The sequence below is a fragment of the Rhinatrema bivittatum genome, chromosome 3, assembly GCF_901001135.1.
Source record: "Rhinatrema bivittatum chromosome 3, aRhiBiv1.1, whole genome shotgun sequence".
Lineage (NCBI taxonomy): Eukaryota > Metazoa > Chordata > Amphibia > Gymnophiona > Rhinatrematidae > Rhinatrema > Rhinatrema bivittatum.
This window is the reverse complement of record NC_042617.1, coordinates 256,424,546-256,443,948: the sequence shown is the minus strand read 5'-3', so window position 1 is coordinate 256,443,948 and position 19,403 is coordinate 256,424,546. Positions and strand designations below refer to the sequence as shown.

The following is a 19,403-nucleotide window of genomic DNA, read 5'->3' as shown; positions in this document are numbered from 1 at the left end:
AATACTCGTTGCCTCCGTGCTTCCTCCTTCTGTGTTCCTGAGTGTCTTCCAGTTCCCGTGACTTCGTTCGTCTTGTCTGTACTTCGACTGATCTCCTGGTGCCGACTTCTGCTACGTCCGACCATTGCCTGCCTTCTCCAAGCCTGACCTCTGCTACGTCCGACTTCGCCTGCCTTCTCCAAGCCTGACCTCTGCTATGTCCGACCTCGCCTGCCTTCTCCAAGCCTGACCATTGCTACGCCTGACCTCGCCTGCCTTCTCCGTGTCTTGACCATTGCTACATCTGACTACGCTTGCCTTCTCAGTGCCCTGACCATTGCTATGGATGACTATACTATAGACTCCTTTGTGTCCAGAGTTCTACATTGCATGCTACACATTCCATTTGCCACCAGCCCTCATTCGAGTTTGACAGTGACGCCTCTGTCCCTATCCTCTGGACTTGGACTCCTAAGGCTCCGGCCTTTCTCTGCTCAAGCACCTTCAGTCAAGTCTCGTTCCTTGGTGCTTGGGTTGCTGTACTGGGACCAGTCCAGGATAATACTACGCCACCTGCTCAACCCGATGCAATGGTATGAATGGGTTTATTTTAAATTTGAAAATTAGAAGATTATTTTTAATAGCCAGATTGTCCAGAAGTTAACTTGCCTAATTTTAAATGTTCTTGCTTCTCATTTATTTCTTTTTATAGATCTGTTTATTGGTTTACAATTTTTCCTTAGATATAGGTGTGACATTCTCTTTCACATATGCATACCCAAACACATTCCTCACACTCTTAACAGGCTTGATGAATACTAGTATAGATATAGGTGAAGCTCAGTGGCCTCTAGCTTCAGCTCACTCCACCTGCTGACGGTGGGGACCCATAGGCCCTCGCCTGCGGGTTGCGTCAACCCCACCTCAGCCCACCTCCAGCGCAACAGTCATGGCATCAGGAGGTCAGTGTGGCCAATTGTGGGACATCTTGTGGATGGTCAAAAACCTTACAGTAGGTAGAATCTGCCCCTCCCTCCCCCACCCCAAAGCAGAAGTGAGCCAGCTGATTTTGGCCAGTATTTTATTGGCTGAGGAGGAAGAGGAGAGTTGCTGGAGAAGGTGATTTTCCATGGAGAGGAGGGGCTCAAAGGGATAAATTTGGGGGCTTAAGGACCACAGGGGAATTTATTCGGAAGGGGTTACTAGGGACAGAGAATCTGGATCACCAGGGCAGAGAGGAGGAGGGGTTTAGAGAAAAAGCCCCATAGCCTTCTCCTTATCCCTAACGCTCAGCTGTTCTTCGCGTACTAGTACTGTATTCATCAAGCCTGTTAAGAGTGTGAGGAATGTGTTTGGGTATGCATATGTGAAAGAGAATGTCACACCTATACCTAAGGAAAAATTGTAAACCAATAAACAGATCTATAAAAATAAATAAATGAGAAGCAAAAACATTTAAAATTAGGCAAGTTAACTTCTGGACAATCTGGCTATTAAAAATAATCTACTAATTTTCAAACTTAAAATAAACCCATTCATACCATTGCATCCTATAATGTAAAAACGATGCAAGCTGCTATAATTCATCCCAGATTCCAGAACACATGCTCCAAGCCATTGCGTCACCTCGCACCCTTCCACGGGACATACCTTCCGCCCTTCCCACAACAGCACGTATAGAAACCCATGCGCCTGTGCAAAACGACACTGATTCCTGCTTCGTTGCTCAGCAACCCACGCCAACACTCTTCGTTACATTCCTTCTTACAGACGAGGAATTTTCAACCGACGTAAGAACGACGTCACCACGACAGTTCCTCCTCCAAACGCCGTTAACCGGGGGCAAGGAGCGCAGCATGGGCGGGGGACATCTGACTTGAGAGTGGTTGGTGAGTGTCGTTGGCACCTGGACGAGAGTGCGGGGAGGTTGGTCTGTCCTTCGTTGAATAACAGCCGGAAACTGAACGGCAGTGGTCTGGGGGGCGGGGCAGGTTGCGTGTAGTGTGTGAGACGCGCTAGGGAGCTGGATGCCGGGGCGGTAAGAGAGAGAGTCCAGGAAGCGCTCGGCGCGCCGCATGCCTGTTGTGATGTCTCGGAGCAGATGCTTCTAGACGGGTAGGATAGGAAAATGTCTATTTATGTAATTATTTTACAATAGTTATGTTAGCTTTCATGCCATTCTTTATGCTGGTGCTTTTCGTATTTCTATTATGAGGGACTGTTTGGAGATTTAGTGTGCTCAGTTTCCTTCTTGTCGGAAATGTGCTGCTTAGTGCTTATAAATATTGGTTGAATTTTTTTAGACTGGGCTTCGATGTTTGATTTGGATGGTTTTAAATAGTTGTATACTTTTGTAAGGCAAAATGTTATTTATTTCTGATATGATCCTCCATGTAATTGCTTTCCCCACTTTAATGTGTTTCGGAGATAATGGGACCCAGTTTTTCTCACAAAGAGCCTAATTTTCAAAAGTATTTTACATGCTTAAAACAGTGTTTCACATATCAATAGGCTTAAGTTCACCAGGCAAATAGCTTGTGAAAATTATGATAGCATGTTATTTACATATGTAACTCGTTTGAAAATTCACTGGAATATGATTTAAATCATTTATGTTCATGTGTTGGGGGTTGGCTCTCCATTCACTCAGTGTGCTGTATCATGTTCTGATTCACAAGAACATGCCATGCTGGGTCAGACCAAGGGTCCATCAAGCCCAGCATCCTGTTTCCAACAGTGGCCAATCCAGGCCATAAGAACCTGGCAAGTACCCAAAAACTAAGTCTATTCCATGTTACTGTTGCTAATAATAGCAGTGGCTATTTTCTAAGTCAACTTAATAAATGGAGGAGAAGTCCATTACCTGCTAAGAACTTATCCAATCTTTCTTTTTTAAACACAACTATGCTAACTGCACTAACCACATCCTCTGGCAACAAATTCCACAGTTTAATTGTGCGTTGAGTAAAAAAGAACTTTCTCCGATTAGTTTTAAATGTGCCACATGCTAACTTCATGGCGTGCCCCTTAGTCCTTTTATTATCCGAAAGAGTAAATAACCGATTCACATTTACCCGTTATAGACCTCTCATGGTTTTAAACACCTCTATCATATCCCCCCTCAGCCGTCTCTTCTCCAAGCTGGAAAGTCCTAACCTCTTTAGTCTTTCCTCATAGGGGAGCTGTTCCATTCCCTTTATCATTTTGGTCACCCTTCTTCGTACCTTCTCCATCGCAACTATATCTTTTTTTTGAGATGCAGCGACCAGAATTGTACACAGTATTCAAGGTGCAGTCTCACCATGGAGCGATACAGAGGTGTTATGACATATTTTCCATTTTATTCACCATTCCCAACATTTATTTTATTTATTTATTTGAGTCTTTTCTATACCGGCATTCGCGAAGGGAATCGCATCATGCCGGTTTACAAATAACAAGGAGTGAACAACAATAAAGTGATAAAAAACATTAACAAGTGCTAAAAGAAGGGAAAATTGCAGTTACAATAAAACAGGGATATATTTCAACTTGGAACAGAAGAAAAGGAGATAGTAATTTAACAGTGAAGAATAACTGGGAAAGCCTGCCAGTTTAAATGCTTTTTTGACTGTCGCAGCACACTGAATCGATGATTTCAATGTGTTATCCACTAGGACGCCTAGATCTTTCTTGGGTGGTAGCTCCTAATATAGAACCTAACATTGTGTAACTATAGCATGGGTTATTTTTCCCTATATGCATCACCTTGCACTTATCCACATTAAATTTCATCTGCCATTTCGATGCCCAATTTTCCAGTCTCACAAGATCTTCCTGCAATTTATCACAATCTGCTTGCAAATGTTGATACCTAATCAAACCAAATCACACTACCTTAACACCTTTCCAAGGTGAGTAACTGAACTGAACTTTTCAACCTTTTTATTTAGGTATACACTGCTCCTAGCTTACTTCTGGCTACCTTTGTATATTTAAAAAAAATAAAACACTAACTTCTGCTTACTAGCTGCTTTACTGACTGACTATTTAAAAATACAAACAGTCTAACTTCTGTTTATTCGCTGCCTTACTGACTGTTAAAAGCACAAATACACTAAATAATATTCCCAAATAGTTAACTTCGCCCCAATACTTTTAAAAAAGAAAATGTCCCAAGCAAAAACTTACTGATTCCTTTCAGTCACCAGCAAGGTGATCCTCTCCTTTCAGTGCTCCCACATATTGGTAGAGTCATTATGTCCTGATCTGTTGGTTTTAGCTTGTTGGAAAGAAAACAAGACATTTATATCTTAAAAAGTTCAATATTCTGGTTTAAATAGTCATTATGCCACGACAGGGACTGTAAATAACATGAGCTGTTTATACCCTTCTCACTCTCGCATGTCACAAGATGAAGGTCACTGAGATTCTTTTTGGGTGTGCTCTCTGAGATGCCATAACATTTTTATGATATACCTGTCGAAGTGAGAAGCTTGGTTGCAGTCTCTGTTCAATGAGCACTTTGGAATTTAGTTGCATCCTCAGGAATGTGATGTGACTTTTTTTTTCTGAGGAAGACTTTTGGCCGGTTTTGACATTTTGAATTTATGTCCCAGTACATTGTAGTATTTGTGGTCGTATGTCTTCCATTTACAACCAGCACTAAAAGTACCACAGTTCACATGAAATGGATGTCAAACAGGCAGGATTGGTTGTTTCTCTCCAAAAATGTCACTGTATTCTCAGTTCTTGTAATATGTATTTGCAAATGTTTCAGTTTAACAACTGACAACACATTTTGCCATGTAACATTTCAATGGCATATAAAATCAATATTAGATTATTGATCTTTATTTGACCAACTTATCTTGATTATGATTCAGCTTTAGGTTACATCACAGGAAGATCTGAGAACTGTTTCCTAATACACGATTATTTCAGTTTAGTAAATGTTTACAATATTCTATTGATATAATTCATAAAGTGCTCAATTTATTTCTATTTTCTTTCAATAGATGTTGGCGGTCAACATGTTTGCATCTGTTGCGAAGGACCAATATATTTTGTTAATATGAAACCATGAAGGTGTCAAAATTGGCCATAGTTTTTGTTCTTTTTATATGTGTAATTACATTCCTAGCCTATGTAAAATGGCATCAAGAAACCAAACCAATTATAGATGTAATAAAAACTGTTCCAGAAACTGAAGAAGACAAATTCTCCTACCCAATAGAAAAGAAACTTGATCATGGAGTATTTTATGGCATTATGTTTGATGCTGGAAGCACTGGAACCCGAATACATGTCTTCAGGTTTACACAGACACCAAAAGGTATTTGGAAAAACCAGTTGAACTCTTACCGTTTTATAATGCATGTGAGTAGATCTGTTGTGTTCTTTTCTAGAAATGTGTATTCGTTTTAAACAAATTGGACAATTTCAACAAAATTGTCTAATTCATCATGGTTCAGGAGTGCCCAAAAACGAAAGGAACTTTTCCAAAATTTCAGAAAAATTCATATTTCGTGTTGTGCGCACTAACACGAAATTTGGGAACAACGAAAAAAAATAAAATCCCAAACTGTGGAAAAAACTAAATTACCCACGGGGGACCCGAACCACTAAACAAAAAAAAAAAAACCCAACATCTGTAAGGCCCCATTTCTAAAACATTTTGGGACAATCTCTAGTGAAGGAATACAATAATTTCTTCTCTCATGAATCTTGGAGTCAGGATTGAACATAGATAACTTTGGAAAGAACCTGATAGTTTGTCAAATCTATTTGAGGGGCCTTAACTCTGGGATGGATAATTATGATACTTTTTTTTTTTTTTAGGAGAACTAAAATAGCCAAGACTTAGAGCTAATGTATAGAAATAGCTGGTGAATAGTGGATGCACATGCCACCTGTCCTTTCTGAGTATCTATTATATCGTCTACATTCTTTCGACAACTTAAATATGTCCCTAAATTACGTTTTTTATGGCAAAGATAGGAGGTCTGTAAAGTTATTCAAAGGGGATAATATATACCAATACTTTAGCACAATTTCTTTAATAAAAGATGTTCTAGTAGAATTATCTGTTCTATTCCCTATTCTAGAGGGCCCTGAGGTTCTAGAGGTTTTCTCTGTTAGTATATAAGGCCCTCTTGTATGCATTCCTCATAACTGATCGAGAATATCCCCGAGCCATAAATTTCTCTATAAGAATCTGCACTTGAATCTTGTATTCCTTTATTGTTGAACATATTCGTCTAAATCTTAAAAATTGGCCAATGGGTATATTATTTTTTAATTTACGGGGATGAAAGCTTGAATTATGTAGTAAAGTATTTATCTGTTGGCTTCTGATGAACTGTCATCGCTAACGATGTTGCATGCACCTCTATATGCATATCCAAAAATGAAATTGATACATTTTACAGTGATGTATGACAAAGTAAGTTGCTAGAGTTTGTCATTTCAACAAATTTATCCAAATCCTTACTACTGTCTTTCCAAATCTAAAACATGTCTATATAACACTTCCAAAAGATGACTTTTTCAGATAGACTAGTATTGTACACAAATCTCTCTTCAAAACAAGTGACGTAAAGACAAGCCACTGTGGCTCCAAGATAGGCATGTGGTGCGGCCGTATGGATGTATATATGTATCCACAAAATATGCATAGTATTTTGCTTTTAGCTACAGCTAGTATCTCTTTCTATCCTGGTGCGATCTGTGACCACCCTTAAAGCACATACATTAAGCACTCCTGCACTAAACAGTTTGCAGATTAGTTCGGTTTCTGACGTCACGCCACACGTTTATGTGCTTTCATGCTTGCAGGCCCTTGCTGATCAACATGACTGTCATGACTTGTGGGGAATCAGGAAGAGCTGATATCCTCCTGGCTGAGCATCATGTGGTGTATGTCACTTTGACAGTGTTGAGCAGGGCAGGTGTGTGCCTACACTGTCAATGATCTGCTCTGTGTATAGCAGAATGGCTAGAGAAACTGTAGTCAGCTGTGATTTAAATGAACCAACAAGCTGTTTCCATAGTAAATGATACATAGTGATGAATGTATAGGCCTACTGCTCCCAGAAGTGTCTTGTGGTTGCCCTGATGGCCTTTCTGTGTTGGTGTCTTGCCAGACACCCATGTGGTGCCACCTGAGCCCTTGACAGCCCATGTTAGTATCTCAAAGAAGGTGTCATATATGCCTCCAGCAGACGTTATTCACCGCATTTAGCGAGAAAACTGAACCCTGGCTTCCCTGGTTCAGGGCCCATTGCTCTGACCTCTAGGCTACGATTCCTTGAGGAGTGTTTAATGTGGGCAGGTTTAGATAATCTGTGCCGAGGAAGGACTCAAAGTACCTCATTAGCAGTTAGAAAAAAGCAGCCACAGACATCAATGTGGTTTGATGACAAACATTCCAGGAACCATACACATTGCCCATGTGTAGGTGCAGGAAGTGCTGCAGGTAGTACGTACGCAAAAGATAAGTGCGTGAGTGTGCAACTCTGTGAGTGATGTGTGTTAGTCCCTTTCAAGCTCTGTGTCTGGCCATAGTGTTGCACTCGGAGGTCCCTCCCTTGCCACAGCAATCCATACCCCAGAGCAGGCAGTGTATGTGTGCATTCATTTTGCACACTGTACATTTGGACAGCAGTGATCGAGTGCTTGCACTCTTGAGAATGGGCACCTATGACAGTTGAGCATATGGGCGGCAGTATGAATGACCTCATGCCTTGTACTCCAAAATTTCCCCAAGCATGCTTGCAGTTTATCCATAGCGTTGAGAGAGGGGTGGAGGTGTGAAAGTTGCCAGCATGACACATCAAATATGCAGTCTTACTTGCACGTATTAGTTGACATTTGCCTGTCATGCACACTGTGTGTGTCCCCCCCCCCCCCCCCCCCCACACACACACACACATGGATGCTTTGCCACCTAGTACTTCAAGTGTGGCTACTAGTCCAGTTATTAGAGGCTGTGCAGGCTACCCTGAGCTTAACCTGTCCCAGAGGCTTGCAACTTTAGAGAGGGATGTAGTGGGTGTTTAAGAAGCTGTCCACTGAATGTGGGAATGCTGTGATGGATGGAACGTGGAGTGGCAAGGACCATGTAATGGCATCGATGTTGCCCTGATTCAGCTGAATGGTTTCCATGATGATGGTTTAGTGGCAGCATGTGGTGAAGTAGCGGGTGCAGGTGTGTGAGTGTGTGAGTAGTTGGTTTGCTTGCCACTTGGCTGAGGCCTGGCACAAGTCTCATTTGAGTCCATGTTTTTGCAGTTGCTGGTCTGCTTAGCATCCTCTCAGTTGATCTTATTGTGCACAGTTACCTTCTTTCGGGCATATGTAGATCAATAGTTTTCCTGTGCATACATAGTTTGTGCGGCCATATCTGCTGTAGATGATAGGGTTTGCTTACCACTTTAGGCACGTCACTTGTACACTAAGCTACCTTTCCCTTCCACACCACTGTATACTTGCTGAGTGTTGGACAGAGTGTCAGCTGCTGTGTGACAAGGAAATAGTATCTTGTCCAGAATGTCCATATGTGAAGAGCACAGGGCCTAGAGGGCTGCTATTGGGAACCGGACAGACTTCCACTGACTGACTGGCCCTGTAGTGGGCTGCCTCCGGGATCTGAATGCTACCTGTAAGGTCCTCCTTACCCTACATGTATTACACAGATCCGCAAGCCATGCCAGACAGGGCTGCCAGCCAGTCTGTGGAAGTCTGCCTGGTTCCAAGCAGCAGCAGCAGCCCTCTAGGCCCTACACTCTTCGCCTCTGGACATTCTGGACAAGACACTACTTCCCCACTCCTTCTCCCTAGTTGTCACACAGCAGCTGACGCTCTATTCTAACACTCACAAATAGACGCCGTATTTGGTTTAGTGTGAAAGCTACAAATGTTGGTTTACAAATAGCTTTGAGTCATGGCACAAGTAAGGGGTCCGAGGATCAGGTCTGGTGTGATGATGACTATTACTTCCCTTAACACTTCACAAGGTCTACATATATACAATATGCTAGGTGCGCCAGCTAGCTACTTTTCCTTCTCACATACAGGCCCATTTAAAGCAGGAGTTAGCTAAGAGTATGAAGAATGCAGCAAGAAGCAATCTTGAAGGTCCCCAGTAATGACCTTAGTTTTAGCTCTTGCTGTCTTCCTTAGGAGCATACGCTGACTGTTGAATTGTATGGCCTAGCCCATATAGGCTTGCGTGCTCGATAAGTGATTACTTGGAATGTGCCAAGACATTCTAGCATACAAGGTCATGTGGAGGGCAGACCTTGTACCTAAGGAACCCTTTACACAAAAACCACACAATCAAAGGAGTCAACCTATATTTTTCAAACCGGTGACCACTTCATTAGAAAACACATGTAGGCCAATGTTTGAAATCAAGCCAACTTCTTAGGTAAAACCCAATCTGCAAGGACAAGATAGCAAATAACACAAAACATTGTACATTATATGCACAGCACATTCAATGTAGACCTGTACATACATTGTTTGAAATGGCATCATTGCATGTATAGGCTTAGCATCTTATCCTTTTGCCACAATCATGATTATAGCAAAGAACATAGAAAGCAGAAATAGCACCCCCAGTAGCTACAGTACAGCTGTTACGTTGGAGCTGATAGTCCAGTTATGTGATGGCTACGAAAAGGTTCCCACACAGACCATGTTAAAAGCATGCACACAAGGGAACTGGCTAAGGGGCAAGGCAGTAGAGTTCAGCAGGATCAGGACCAAAGAGCGCAGCAGGAAGGAAGCAGCAGTAGGAGCTAAGATGAGATATGATAAGAGGCAGCAGCTGACCGTGACTGGAGGCAACTTCAAGGAGGAGGGAATATGGGCAGAGCATTGAGGAGGGTTTTAGAGTTAGACTGATGTACCACAATGTTTGACAGTAGACCATCTCTTCTGCCTGCTGGCACAGCAACCCTGTAGTGAGGACGGGCCCAGCAGGCTTCTTCCATCTAGACGGCACAGCAACTCTGTAGAGGTGCTGGGCCAGGATTGTTGGTACAACTTTTATTTGCCATTCCATGGCACCACTTTTTTGTAGTTTTATGGCCCCTTGTCACGTTGTGGCTTACCACTTGGGGGGGGGGGGGGGCGGTGCATGGATTTTGGGGGCCTACCCCTCGGGCGTCTGTCATTCTGGGGACTGCTGTGGGGTGTGGATTCCAGTGATGCTAGGGATGACATGGATGGCGGCTCAGGCATCCTTTGCAGGGTCTGGGTGAGCACATGTGTCACGCTGTTGACTGCTGCGACCAGTGTCGTCACGTTTTAGCATGTTTGATCATAAGAACATAAGAAAATGCCACACTGGGTCAGACCAAAGGTCCATCAAGCCCAGCACCCTGCCTCCAACAGTGGCCAATCCAGGCCACAAGAACCTGGCAAGCACCCAAAAACTAAGTCCATTCCATGTAACCATCACCAATAGCAGTGGCTATTCTCTAAGTGAACTTAATAGCAGGTAATGGACTTCTCCTCCAAGAACTTATCCAATCCTTTTTTAAACACAGCTATACTAACTGCACGAACCACATTCTCTGGCAACAAATTCCAGAGTTTAATTGTGCGTTGAGTAAAAAAGAACTTTCTCCGATTAGTTTTAAATGTGCCCCATGCTAACTTCATAGAGTGCCCCCTAGTCTTTCTACTATCCGAAAGAGTAAATAAGCGATTCACATCTACCCGTTCTAGACCTCTCATGATTTTAAACACCTCTATCATATCCCCCCTCAGTCGTCTCGTCTCCAAGCTGAAAAGTCCTAACCTCTTTAGTCTTTCCTCATAGGTGAGTTGTTCCATTCCCCTTATCATTTTGGTAGCCCTTCTCTGTACCTTCTCCATCGCAATTATATCTTTTTTGAGATGCGGCGACCAGAATTGTACACAGTATTCAAGGTGCGGTCTCACCATGGAGCGATACAGAGGCATTATGACATTTTCCGTTTTATTCATCATTCCTTTTCTAATAATTCCCAACATTCTGTTTGCTTTTTTGACTGCCGCAGCACACTGCACCGACGATTTCAATGTGTTATCCACTATGACACCTAGATCTCTTTCTTGGGTTGTAGCACCTAATATGGAACCCAACATTGTGTAATTATAGCATGGGTTATTTTTCCCTATATGCATCACCTTGCACTTATCCACATTAAATTTCATCTGCCATTTGGATGCCCAATTTTCCAGTCTCACAAGGTCTTCCTGCAATTTATCACAATCTGCTTGTGATTTAACTACTCTGAACAATTTTGTGTCATCTGCAAATTTGATTATCTCACTCGTCGTATTTCTTTCCAGATCATTTATAAATATATTGAACAGTAAGGGTCCCAATACAGATCCCTGAGGCACTCCACTGTCCACTCCCTTCCACTGAGAAAATTGCCCATTCAATCCTACTCTCTGTTTCCTGTCTTTTAGCCAGTTTGCAATCCACGAAAGGACATCGCCACCTATCCCATGACTTTTTACTTTTCCTAGAAGCCTCTCATGAGGAACTTTGTCAAACGCCTTCTGAAAATCCAAGTATACTATATCTACCGGTTCACCTTTATCCACATGTTTATTAACTCCTTCAAAAAAGTGAAGCAGATTTGTGAGGCAAGACTTGCCCTGGGTAAAGCCATGCTGACTTTGTTCCATTAAACCATGTCTTTCTATATGTTCTGTGATTTTGATGTTTAGAACACTTTCCACTATTTTTCCTGGCACTGAAGTCAGGCTAACCGGTCTGTAGTTTCCCGGATCGCCCCTGGAGCCCTTTTTAAATATTGGGGTTACTTTTGCTATCCTCCAGTCTTCAGGTACAATGGATGATTTTAATGATAAGTTACAAATTTTTACTAATAGGTCTGAAATTTCATTTTTTAGTTCCTTCAGAACTCTGGGGTGTATACCATCCGGTCCAGGTGATTTACTACTCTTCAGTTTGTCAATCAGGCCTACCACATCTTCTAGGTTCACCGTGATTTGATTCAGTCCATCTGAATCATTACCCATGAAAACCTTCTCCATTACGGGTACCTCCCCAACATCCTCTTCAGTAAACACCGAAGCAAAGAAATCATTTAATCTTTCCGCAATGGCCTTATCTTCTCTAAGTGCCCCTTTAACCCCTCGATCATCTAACGGTCCGACTGACTCCCTCACACGCTTTCTGCTTCGGATATATTTAAAAAAGTTTTTACTGTGAGTTTTTGCCTCTACAGCCAACTTCTTTTCAAATTCTCTCTTAGCCTGTCTTATCAATGTCTTACATTTAACTTGCCAATGTTTATGCTTTATCCTATTTTCTTCTGTTGGATCCTTCTTCCAATTTTTGAATGAAGATCTTTTGGCTAAAATAGCTTCTTTCACCTCCCCTTTTAACCATGCCGGTAATCGTTTTGCCTTCTTTCCACCTTTCTTAATGTGTGGAATACATCTGGACTGTGCTTCTAGAATGGTATTTTTTAACAATGACCACGCCTCTTGGACATTTTTTACCTTTGTAGCTGCTCCTTTCAGTTTTTTTCTAACAATTTTTCTCATTTTATCAAAGTTTCCCTTTTGAAAGTTTAGCACGAGAGCCTGCACATTGTTCCTTTTCCAGTCATTAAATCAAATTTGATCATATTATGATCACTATTGCCAAGCGGCCCCACCACCGTTACCTCTCTCACCAAGTCCTGTGCTCCACTGAGAATTAGATCTAAAATTGCTCCCTCTCTCGTCGGTTCCTGAACCAATTGCTCCATAAAGCTATCATTTATTCCATCCAGGAACGTTATCTCTCTAGTGTGACCCGATGATACATTTACCCAGTCTATATTGGGGTAATTTGCAGCTGTTTGCTCACACAGGATCTGGTTTTGCCTGTTGACAGCCCTCCTGAGGTACACTAGCTCTGCCCATATGTATTGCAGGTGAACCTCCATGCCTCCTTTCTAGCTGGTCCAGCTGCTTATGCATGGACTCCTCTGTTCGTGGCAGGGATGTTGTTGGTGCTGGTGGGGTTGATTGCTGGAATTTGGGCCTCCAAAAGTGGCATGAGCGGGTTTAGGGGCTGCCCCTGCTGAGCGCTTGGTGCTTCGGGCTGGCGCTGTGGTGTGCTGGCTTGAGGTAGTGTAGAATCTGGAGTCTCCCACTTAAGGCTCTGTTCCTCCATGAGACAGACAGGTTGAGGCATACATTGAGTGGGCTGGGTGAACCCAGCCATTGCATTATTGCCAATGGCTCCTGGGTCTGCTGCTGCTGCTGCTCCTCCTTCTCCTCCTCCTTGCTGACTTGGATCTGGGCATCCATGAGGAAGGACCTCTCCAAAGGTGGTGGTGCATGGTCCCTGGAGCTTCCCATCTGGTCTCTGGGCCTTCCTGGCTGGGATTGGCAGCTTCATGGGCAAGAGCTGTAGAAACAGAACAAAAGACATAAGTGCCAATGCCAGCTAGTAACCTTTTTTTCATTTGGCATCAGATGTGCACTTTGCTTCTTTGTATTGTGAGTATTTTATGCCAAATGATGTGTACATCTGTTGCTGCCTGCCCATTTACAGATCTGGCCCTTGGCTGCCTTCAAGGTCTTGGCTGCCCGGTTGCTGAAGAGCATGGCATAATGGTGCAGGACTCCTGCAATGACCATCTTGTTCTCCGGACGCTGAATTTGATAGCCTGGAGACTAGGGCGGCATCCTGCCTGGCTGCCAGTAGGGAGTGCTGCTTCCGCTTTCAGAGATATGTCCTCCCTTTCCTCACTCGCACTCTCACTCCCAACTGCCGTCCTCCCTCCATCCTCGTCTGCCCCTATCTCCTTCCCCTAGCACTCCTGCCCTTGTCCTCCTATCTCCTCTCCTCTCTCCCCATGCCTCACGCTCCATCCTCTCCACAACCTCCACTCCTCCACTCACCTCCTCGCCCCCTTCACATACCTCCTCCACAGACAAAGACAAACTGACAAATATGACAAACAAACAAAAACTTGCACACACACAGACAAAAGTGAAGATAAACAGAAGGAAGAACGGGACAACTAACTCGTAATCCATTAGCCTCCTCTCCTCTAACCCATGCCTCGACACACCCTCAGAGGCAGCTGCAGGAAGGCTGCATATATAACCTGAAAAAAATAACTTACCATGCACTAATTTACGCTAGCGGCGTAAAATGATGAGGCACACGCTGACGCAACAAGCGATGAGGCAGGCTGCTACTCTGCCTAACCACGCCCCTTTTTTATCATGGGCACTATTTTTGCTATATTTATAGTGATTTGATGAATCTCGGTCTAAGTTTGTACCTGAAGCAATGGAGGGTGAAGTGACCTGCCCAAGTCATAGGGAGTGCTGGCAGGATTCACAGTCTGCTGCTCTAACCACTAGGCTACTTTTATATACCTGTTAGTTAGTAGATCACATGTTATTTGTTTAGGAATGCAGAGGAACCCGCATTCCCCCTCATTTGGATAGTTCTAGAGCAAGTTATTAATTAAGGATGCACAGGTAAAGACTTTTCCATAAGTAACCATTTGGTTGCTGCACAGCATACCACATAACTGAACCCTTACTCCATTCCCTTACCAGTCCAAAGAACCTGGAGCAGGGCCCCTGCTTTCCCACAGAGTCATGGGAAGGGCCATAAAATGCAGGCCTTCTCAGAGAATTCCTCAATCTTCGTGGAATTGCCATGGGCAGGAGCATCAACAGTGGTAGTGGCCGTGTAGCTCTCCCCCCAGCTCCCCATCCCATGCAATCCTGGCTTGTTTTCAATGCAGCGCTTCAGACCATGTCCTCCTCCTTTGGTGCTGGACTCTGAGTGCTGTGCAGTACTATAGTATCCCTTGCAGTCCAAAGTGAGACACTGACCTCAGGCAGAAGAGGAGAAGGAGGCGGTCTCAGATACTATATGGCTTCTGTGTTCCTACTTTAAAGCTTATGGGAGAGTGCATAAAGGGGGAGGGGATAGCAGAGTGAGGATATGCAGGTGAGAGAAGATGGAATGGGGAGAAATAAAGTGAGTGAGGGGTGCTGGGGGGAGGGTAGCAAGAGTGAGTAAGGGGATCTGAGGGGGTTGTAGGGAGATGGAGAATGAGTGAGAGGTAAAGGGCAAGAATGAGGAGATTGGAGGGGATGGAGAGAGAGAGTGAGTGAGGGAGGCATGAGTGAGAAGATCTGAGGGGTTGTGGAAAAGAGGAAAGTGAGTAAGAATTGGTGGGGGAGGATTGGAGGGGATGTGGGGGGTGGAAGATTGGGCGGTTATATGGCAGATGAAATTTAATGTGGAGAAACTACTAGGTGATGCATATCTGCATAATGTTAGGTTCTGTTTTTAGGAGTTACCACCCAGGAAAAAGATCTGGGTGTCATAGTTGATATTACGTTGAAATCATCAGTTCAGTGTGCTGCGGCAGTCAAAAAAACAAACAGAATGTTAGGAATTATTAGGAAGCACCTCTAAGCCCTAAAAACCCTTCACTCCCCCAAATCCCCTCAATCCTTCCCTTCATCACCCCCCACATTCCTCCAGTCCTCACTTACTTCCCACCCCCAACATGCATCCCACCCAACCCCCTCAACTCATAAGAACATAAGAAATGCCATACTGGGTCAGACCAGGATCCATCAAGCCCAATACCCTGTTTCCGATCCAAGTCACAAGTACCCAACCATTAAATAAATCCCATGCTACTAATGCCGGCAACAATCAATGGCTATTCCCTATTGATTAATAGCAGTTTATGGACTTCTCTGGGATGTTATCCAGCTACACCATCTGCCTTAACCTTATCCTGTGGCAATGAATTCCAGAGCTTAGTTGTGCACTGAGTGAATAAGAATTTTCTCTAATTTGTTTTAAATGTTCTACTTGCTAACTTCATGATGTGCCCCTAGTGCATGTATTATCCAAAAGGGTAAGTAACTGTTTTACATTTACTCGTTCAAGCCCTTTCATGATTTTGTAGATCTGTATCATATCAGTCATCTGTTCTCCAAACTGAACAGCTCTAACCTCTTTAGCCTTTCCTCATAGGGGAGCCATTCCATGCCCTTTATCATTTTGGTTGCCCTTCTCTGTACTTTCTGCAGTACAACTATATCTTTTTTGAGATGGAAGATATAGTTGTACTGCAGAATGTACAGAGAAGGGCAACCAAAATGATAAAGGGCTTGGAATGGCTCCCCTATGAGGAAAGGCTAAAGAGGTTAGAGCTGTTCAGTTTGGAGAACAGATGACTGATATGATACAGATCTACAAAATCATGAAAGGGCTTGAACGAGTAAATGTAAAACAGTTACTTACCCTTTTGGATAATACATGCACTAGGGGCACATCATGAAGTTAGCAAGTAGACATTTAAAACAAATTAGAGAAAATTCTTATACACTCAGTGCACAACTAAGCTCTGGAATTCAATGCCAGAGGATGTGGTTAAGGCAGGTGGTGTAGCTGGGTTTAAAAAAGGGTTGGATAAAGATCCCAGAGAAGTCCATAAACTGCTATTAATCAATAGGGAATAGCCATTGATTGTTGCCGGCATTAGTAGCATGGGATTTATTTAATGGTTGGGTACTTGTGTCTTGGATCGGAAACAGGGTATTGGGCTTTATGGATCCTGGTCTGACCCAGTATGGCATTTCTTATGTTCTTATGAGTTGATGGGGTTGGGTGGGATGCATGTTGGGGGTGGGGGGAAGTAAGTGAGGACTGGAGGAATGTGGGGGATGATGAAGGGAAGGATTGAGGGGATTTGGGGGAGTGAAGGGTTTTTAGGGCTTAGAGGTGCTTTGTAGTGAAAGTGGGGTGGGAAGTGAGGGGATTGTAGGAGGTGAGGGAGTAAAGGATTTTGAGGGGACTGGAAGTGTTGTATAGTGAGAGAGGGAATCAAGGGGATGTGATTGATCCTCTCTCTCACTCCCCTCAATGTTGGGGGTGAGGGAGAGGAGTGGTGTGGTATAGATCATTCCTCCCTGGTTCCCTTTCCTTTTTCTCTGATTTCCCCCCCCCCCCTATAGTTTCCTACCTCTGATCCTTTCTTCATTTCTCTCCTCAGATGTCTTCCCTGCCCTTCCTTCCTCCTCTGCACCAATCACTAAGATCCTTTACCTCTAGTAAAGAGCTAAATAAACTGGACACAGAAATATCAGAAAATGACTTTATTTTTCTAATGAAAAAAATTACATTTTAATATAAAAATATATGAAAAATTATGGAATATGCTACAGAATCTTGAAAAATCTGCCACATGAAATGGGGGGCCACTGACTAGGATTCAAACCTAGTTGTTCTGTTGGGCAGTCTGCATTTTTATGGTCCTTGAAAGGAACAGAACATCACCTTATTTCATTTTATTGCATTTATAAATTGCTTTCCTGATAAAAATCACCCAAAGCAATGAACAATCATAACATGTTTGTGTGTGTATTTTGTTACATATCAAAACATTTGATATATATCAAAACAAACAAAAATAAAATAACCCAAAAATCATACCTTCTGCAAAATAAATCTTTGCCAGTGAGGCAGCATTTCATGCAATTTGGTCAGTTTTTTAAAATTGACCAGTGCACTGAGAAAATGTGGCTAGGCCATCTAAGTAACCCTAGGTACTTTACTTAGTTTCTAAATTTTAATACATTTTTAATCGTTAATAGAACATGTTTGTTTTTGTTATTGATCTTGCTCACAGCTGTTCATGTGAACAAGAAGTGTGCTGTAGCAGCTTTCTGACTGGTGAATCCAGGTAATTGGTTGTAAATTCAAATGCTGCTGAAAGAAAGCAAATCTCTTTGCAAAATTTTTTATTGCAGAAATTTGTGAATGCAATGATTCTCAGTGGTACTGTACCCACATTTTGCAAAGATTTGATATGACTGGGAGCATTTCTAGCTAAGACGCAGATCAACACTCAAATACACAATCATCCTTTTAATTTTTAGCAGCCTCAGTTTATAAATAATTCCACCCAAGAGTAAATTGCCTAGGAATAAAATTTCTGCCTGTGGAATGTGTCCAAAGCAAATAAAAGCCTTGTTTATAAGGGGAATCACGTGTGGTTGTAGAGCCCAGGCTCAGACAATGGATCTTTTTATTCTTTGTATCCTTGTTAAGATGTCGTTCACATTCTCAGAATCTGTGACGTGAATGAAGGCACACCAAGAGAAATGACACTTGCTGTTTTTGCTGTGGTAGCAGTACGTTAATTTGGAAATTTCTCTAATGGACATAATAGCTATTCATGTGGATTCCTTTCAGTTTCATATAAAAGTATATCTTATAATGCAATAGAAATTGGGTTGGACTAATTCACAGACATTGTTGCTTAACACCTAGATGAAGCAGTTTTTTTTAAACATCTCTGTAAATTTGTCTGATTATTGTGCCTAGATATATAAAAAATGTAATTCATATTGTACCAGCTACATATATAGATGAATTTTGTCCAGTTTCCTGTTTTCAGCATTAATTGCCGAGATACAAGAATGTGCAATTATGAACATATTCTAATCCATCGCCTTAACCACTCAGCCATGACTACAATATAAGCAAGCTTTCCCAGCCATATTCGTCAGGATTTGAACCTGCGCAGGGAAACCCCAATGGATAAGCCCTATAATGCATATTTTCGCCATGCTTTTTATTTTTATTGGTGGTTTTACCATTCCCTTTTCTCACACAGAGACTCCTAAACTGGCCCATGAAACATTTAAAGCTTTGAAGCCAGGGCTATCTGCTTATTCTGATGATCCTGACAAGGTAATTTTCTTGTTTTGGGGTTTGTTTTTTTTCCCAAATGGTGAACATTTCTTAATGTATATATTCTGAATTCATGTACATTTCATCATTTGAATTATATACAGTACATAAGCTGGTATACAATATCACTCAGACTTCCATCATTAGTAATGTAATCCAGCATTGCATTGGTTGGTATGTCATTTTTTCATTGTACATCACATTTCTGGATGATATTACATACAGGTATTTTTTTAATTGGGGGGGACAATTATGCCTCTTTGTGTGTATGTGTATATATATCTATATATCAGAAATTGGGCAATGTATAAATAGTATGGGTATTTCATACTATTTCATTTGCATTGGAGTTCTGATGAGCAAAAGTAAGTAACCCTAGTGCCCTTGCTGCTGAAAAACTGCTGTTTTGTGAAGAGACTTCCTTGAATGCTAATCGGACAGATAATAAATGTGTGACACAGGGAAACCGCCTGTGCTAATATGGCAATAGCTGGTCACCATGAAGGGTGAAACACTCCCAATACGAACAAATACTTCACACCTACTTTAAAGAACAGAAAATCCTGCAGGATGTTCCGTTTGAGTGCAGGAGGAAGGTTAAGTGGGATTTTCTTTACAAAACAGCAGGTTTTCAACAGCAAGGGCATCAGGGCTACTTACTTTTGCTTGCTGG

The 19,403-nt window shown here is 42.5% G+C and overlaps 1 protein-coding gene across 1 annotated transcript in view; it reads left to right on the top strand.

Annotated features, from left to right (window-relative positions):
* The first annotated feature begins 1,928 nt into the window (after nucleotides 1-1,928).
* Nucleotides 1,929-19,403, top strand: part of ENTPD6 (ectonucleoside triphosphate diphosphohydrolase 6) — a 166,134-nt gene continuing 148,659 nt past the window's right edge. Inside the window, 3 exon segments of the mRNA XM_029594503.1 lie at nucleotides 1,929-2,094; nucleotides 4,977-5,293; nucleotides 18,654-18,730. Of these exon segments, the coding sequence (XP_029450363.1) occupies nucleotides 5,041-5,293; nucleotides 18,654-18,730 (330 nt within the window). The 5' untranslated portion in view covers nucleotides 1,929-2,094; nucleotides 4,977-5,040.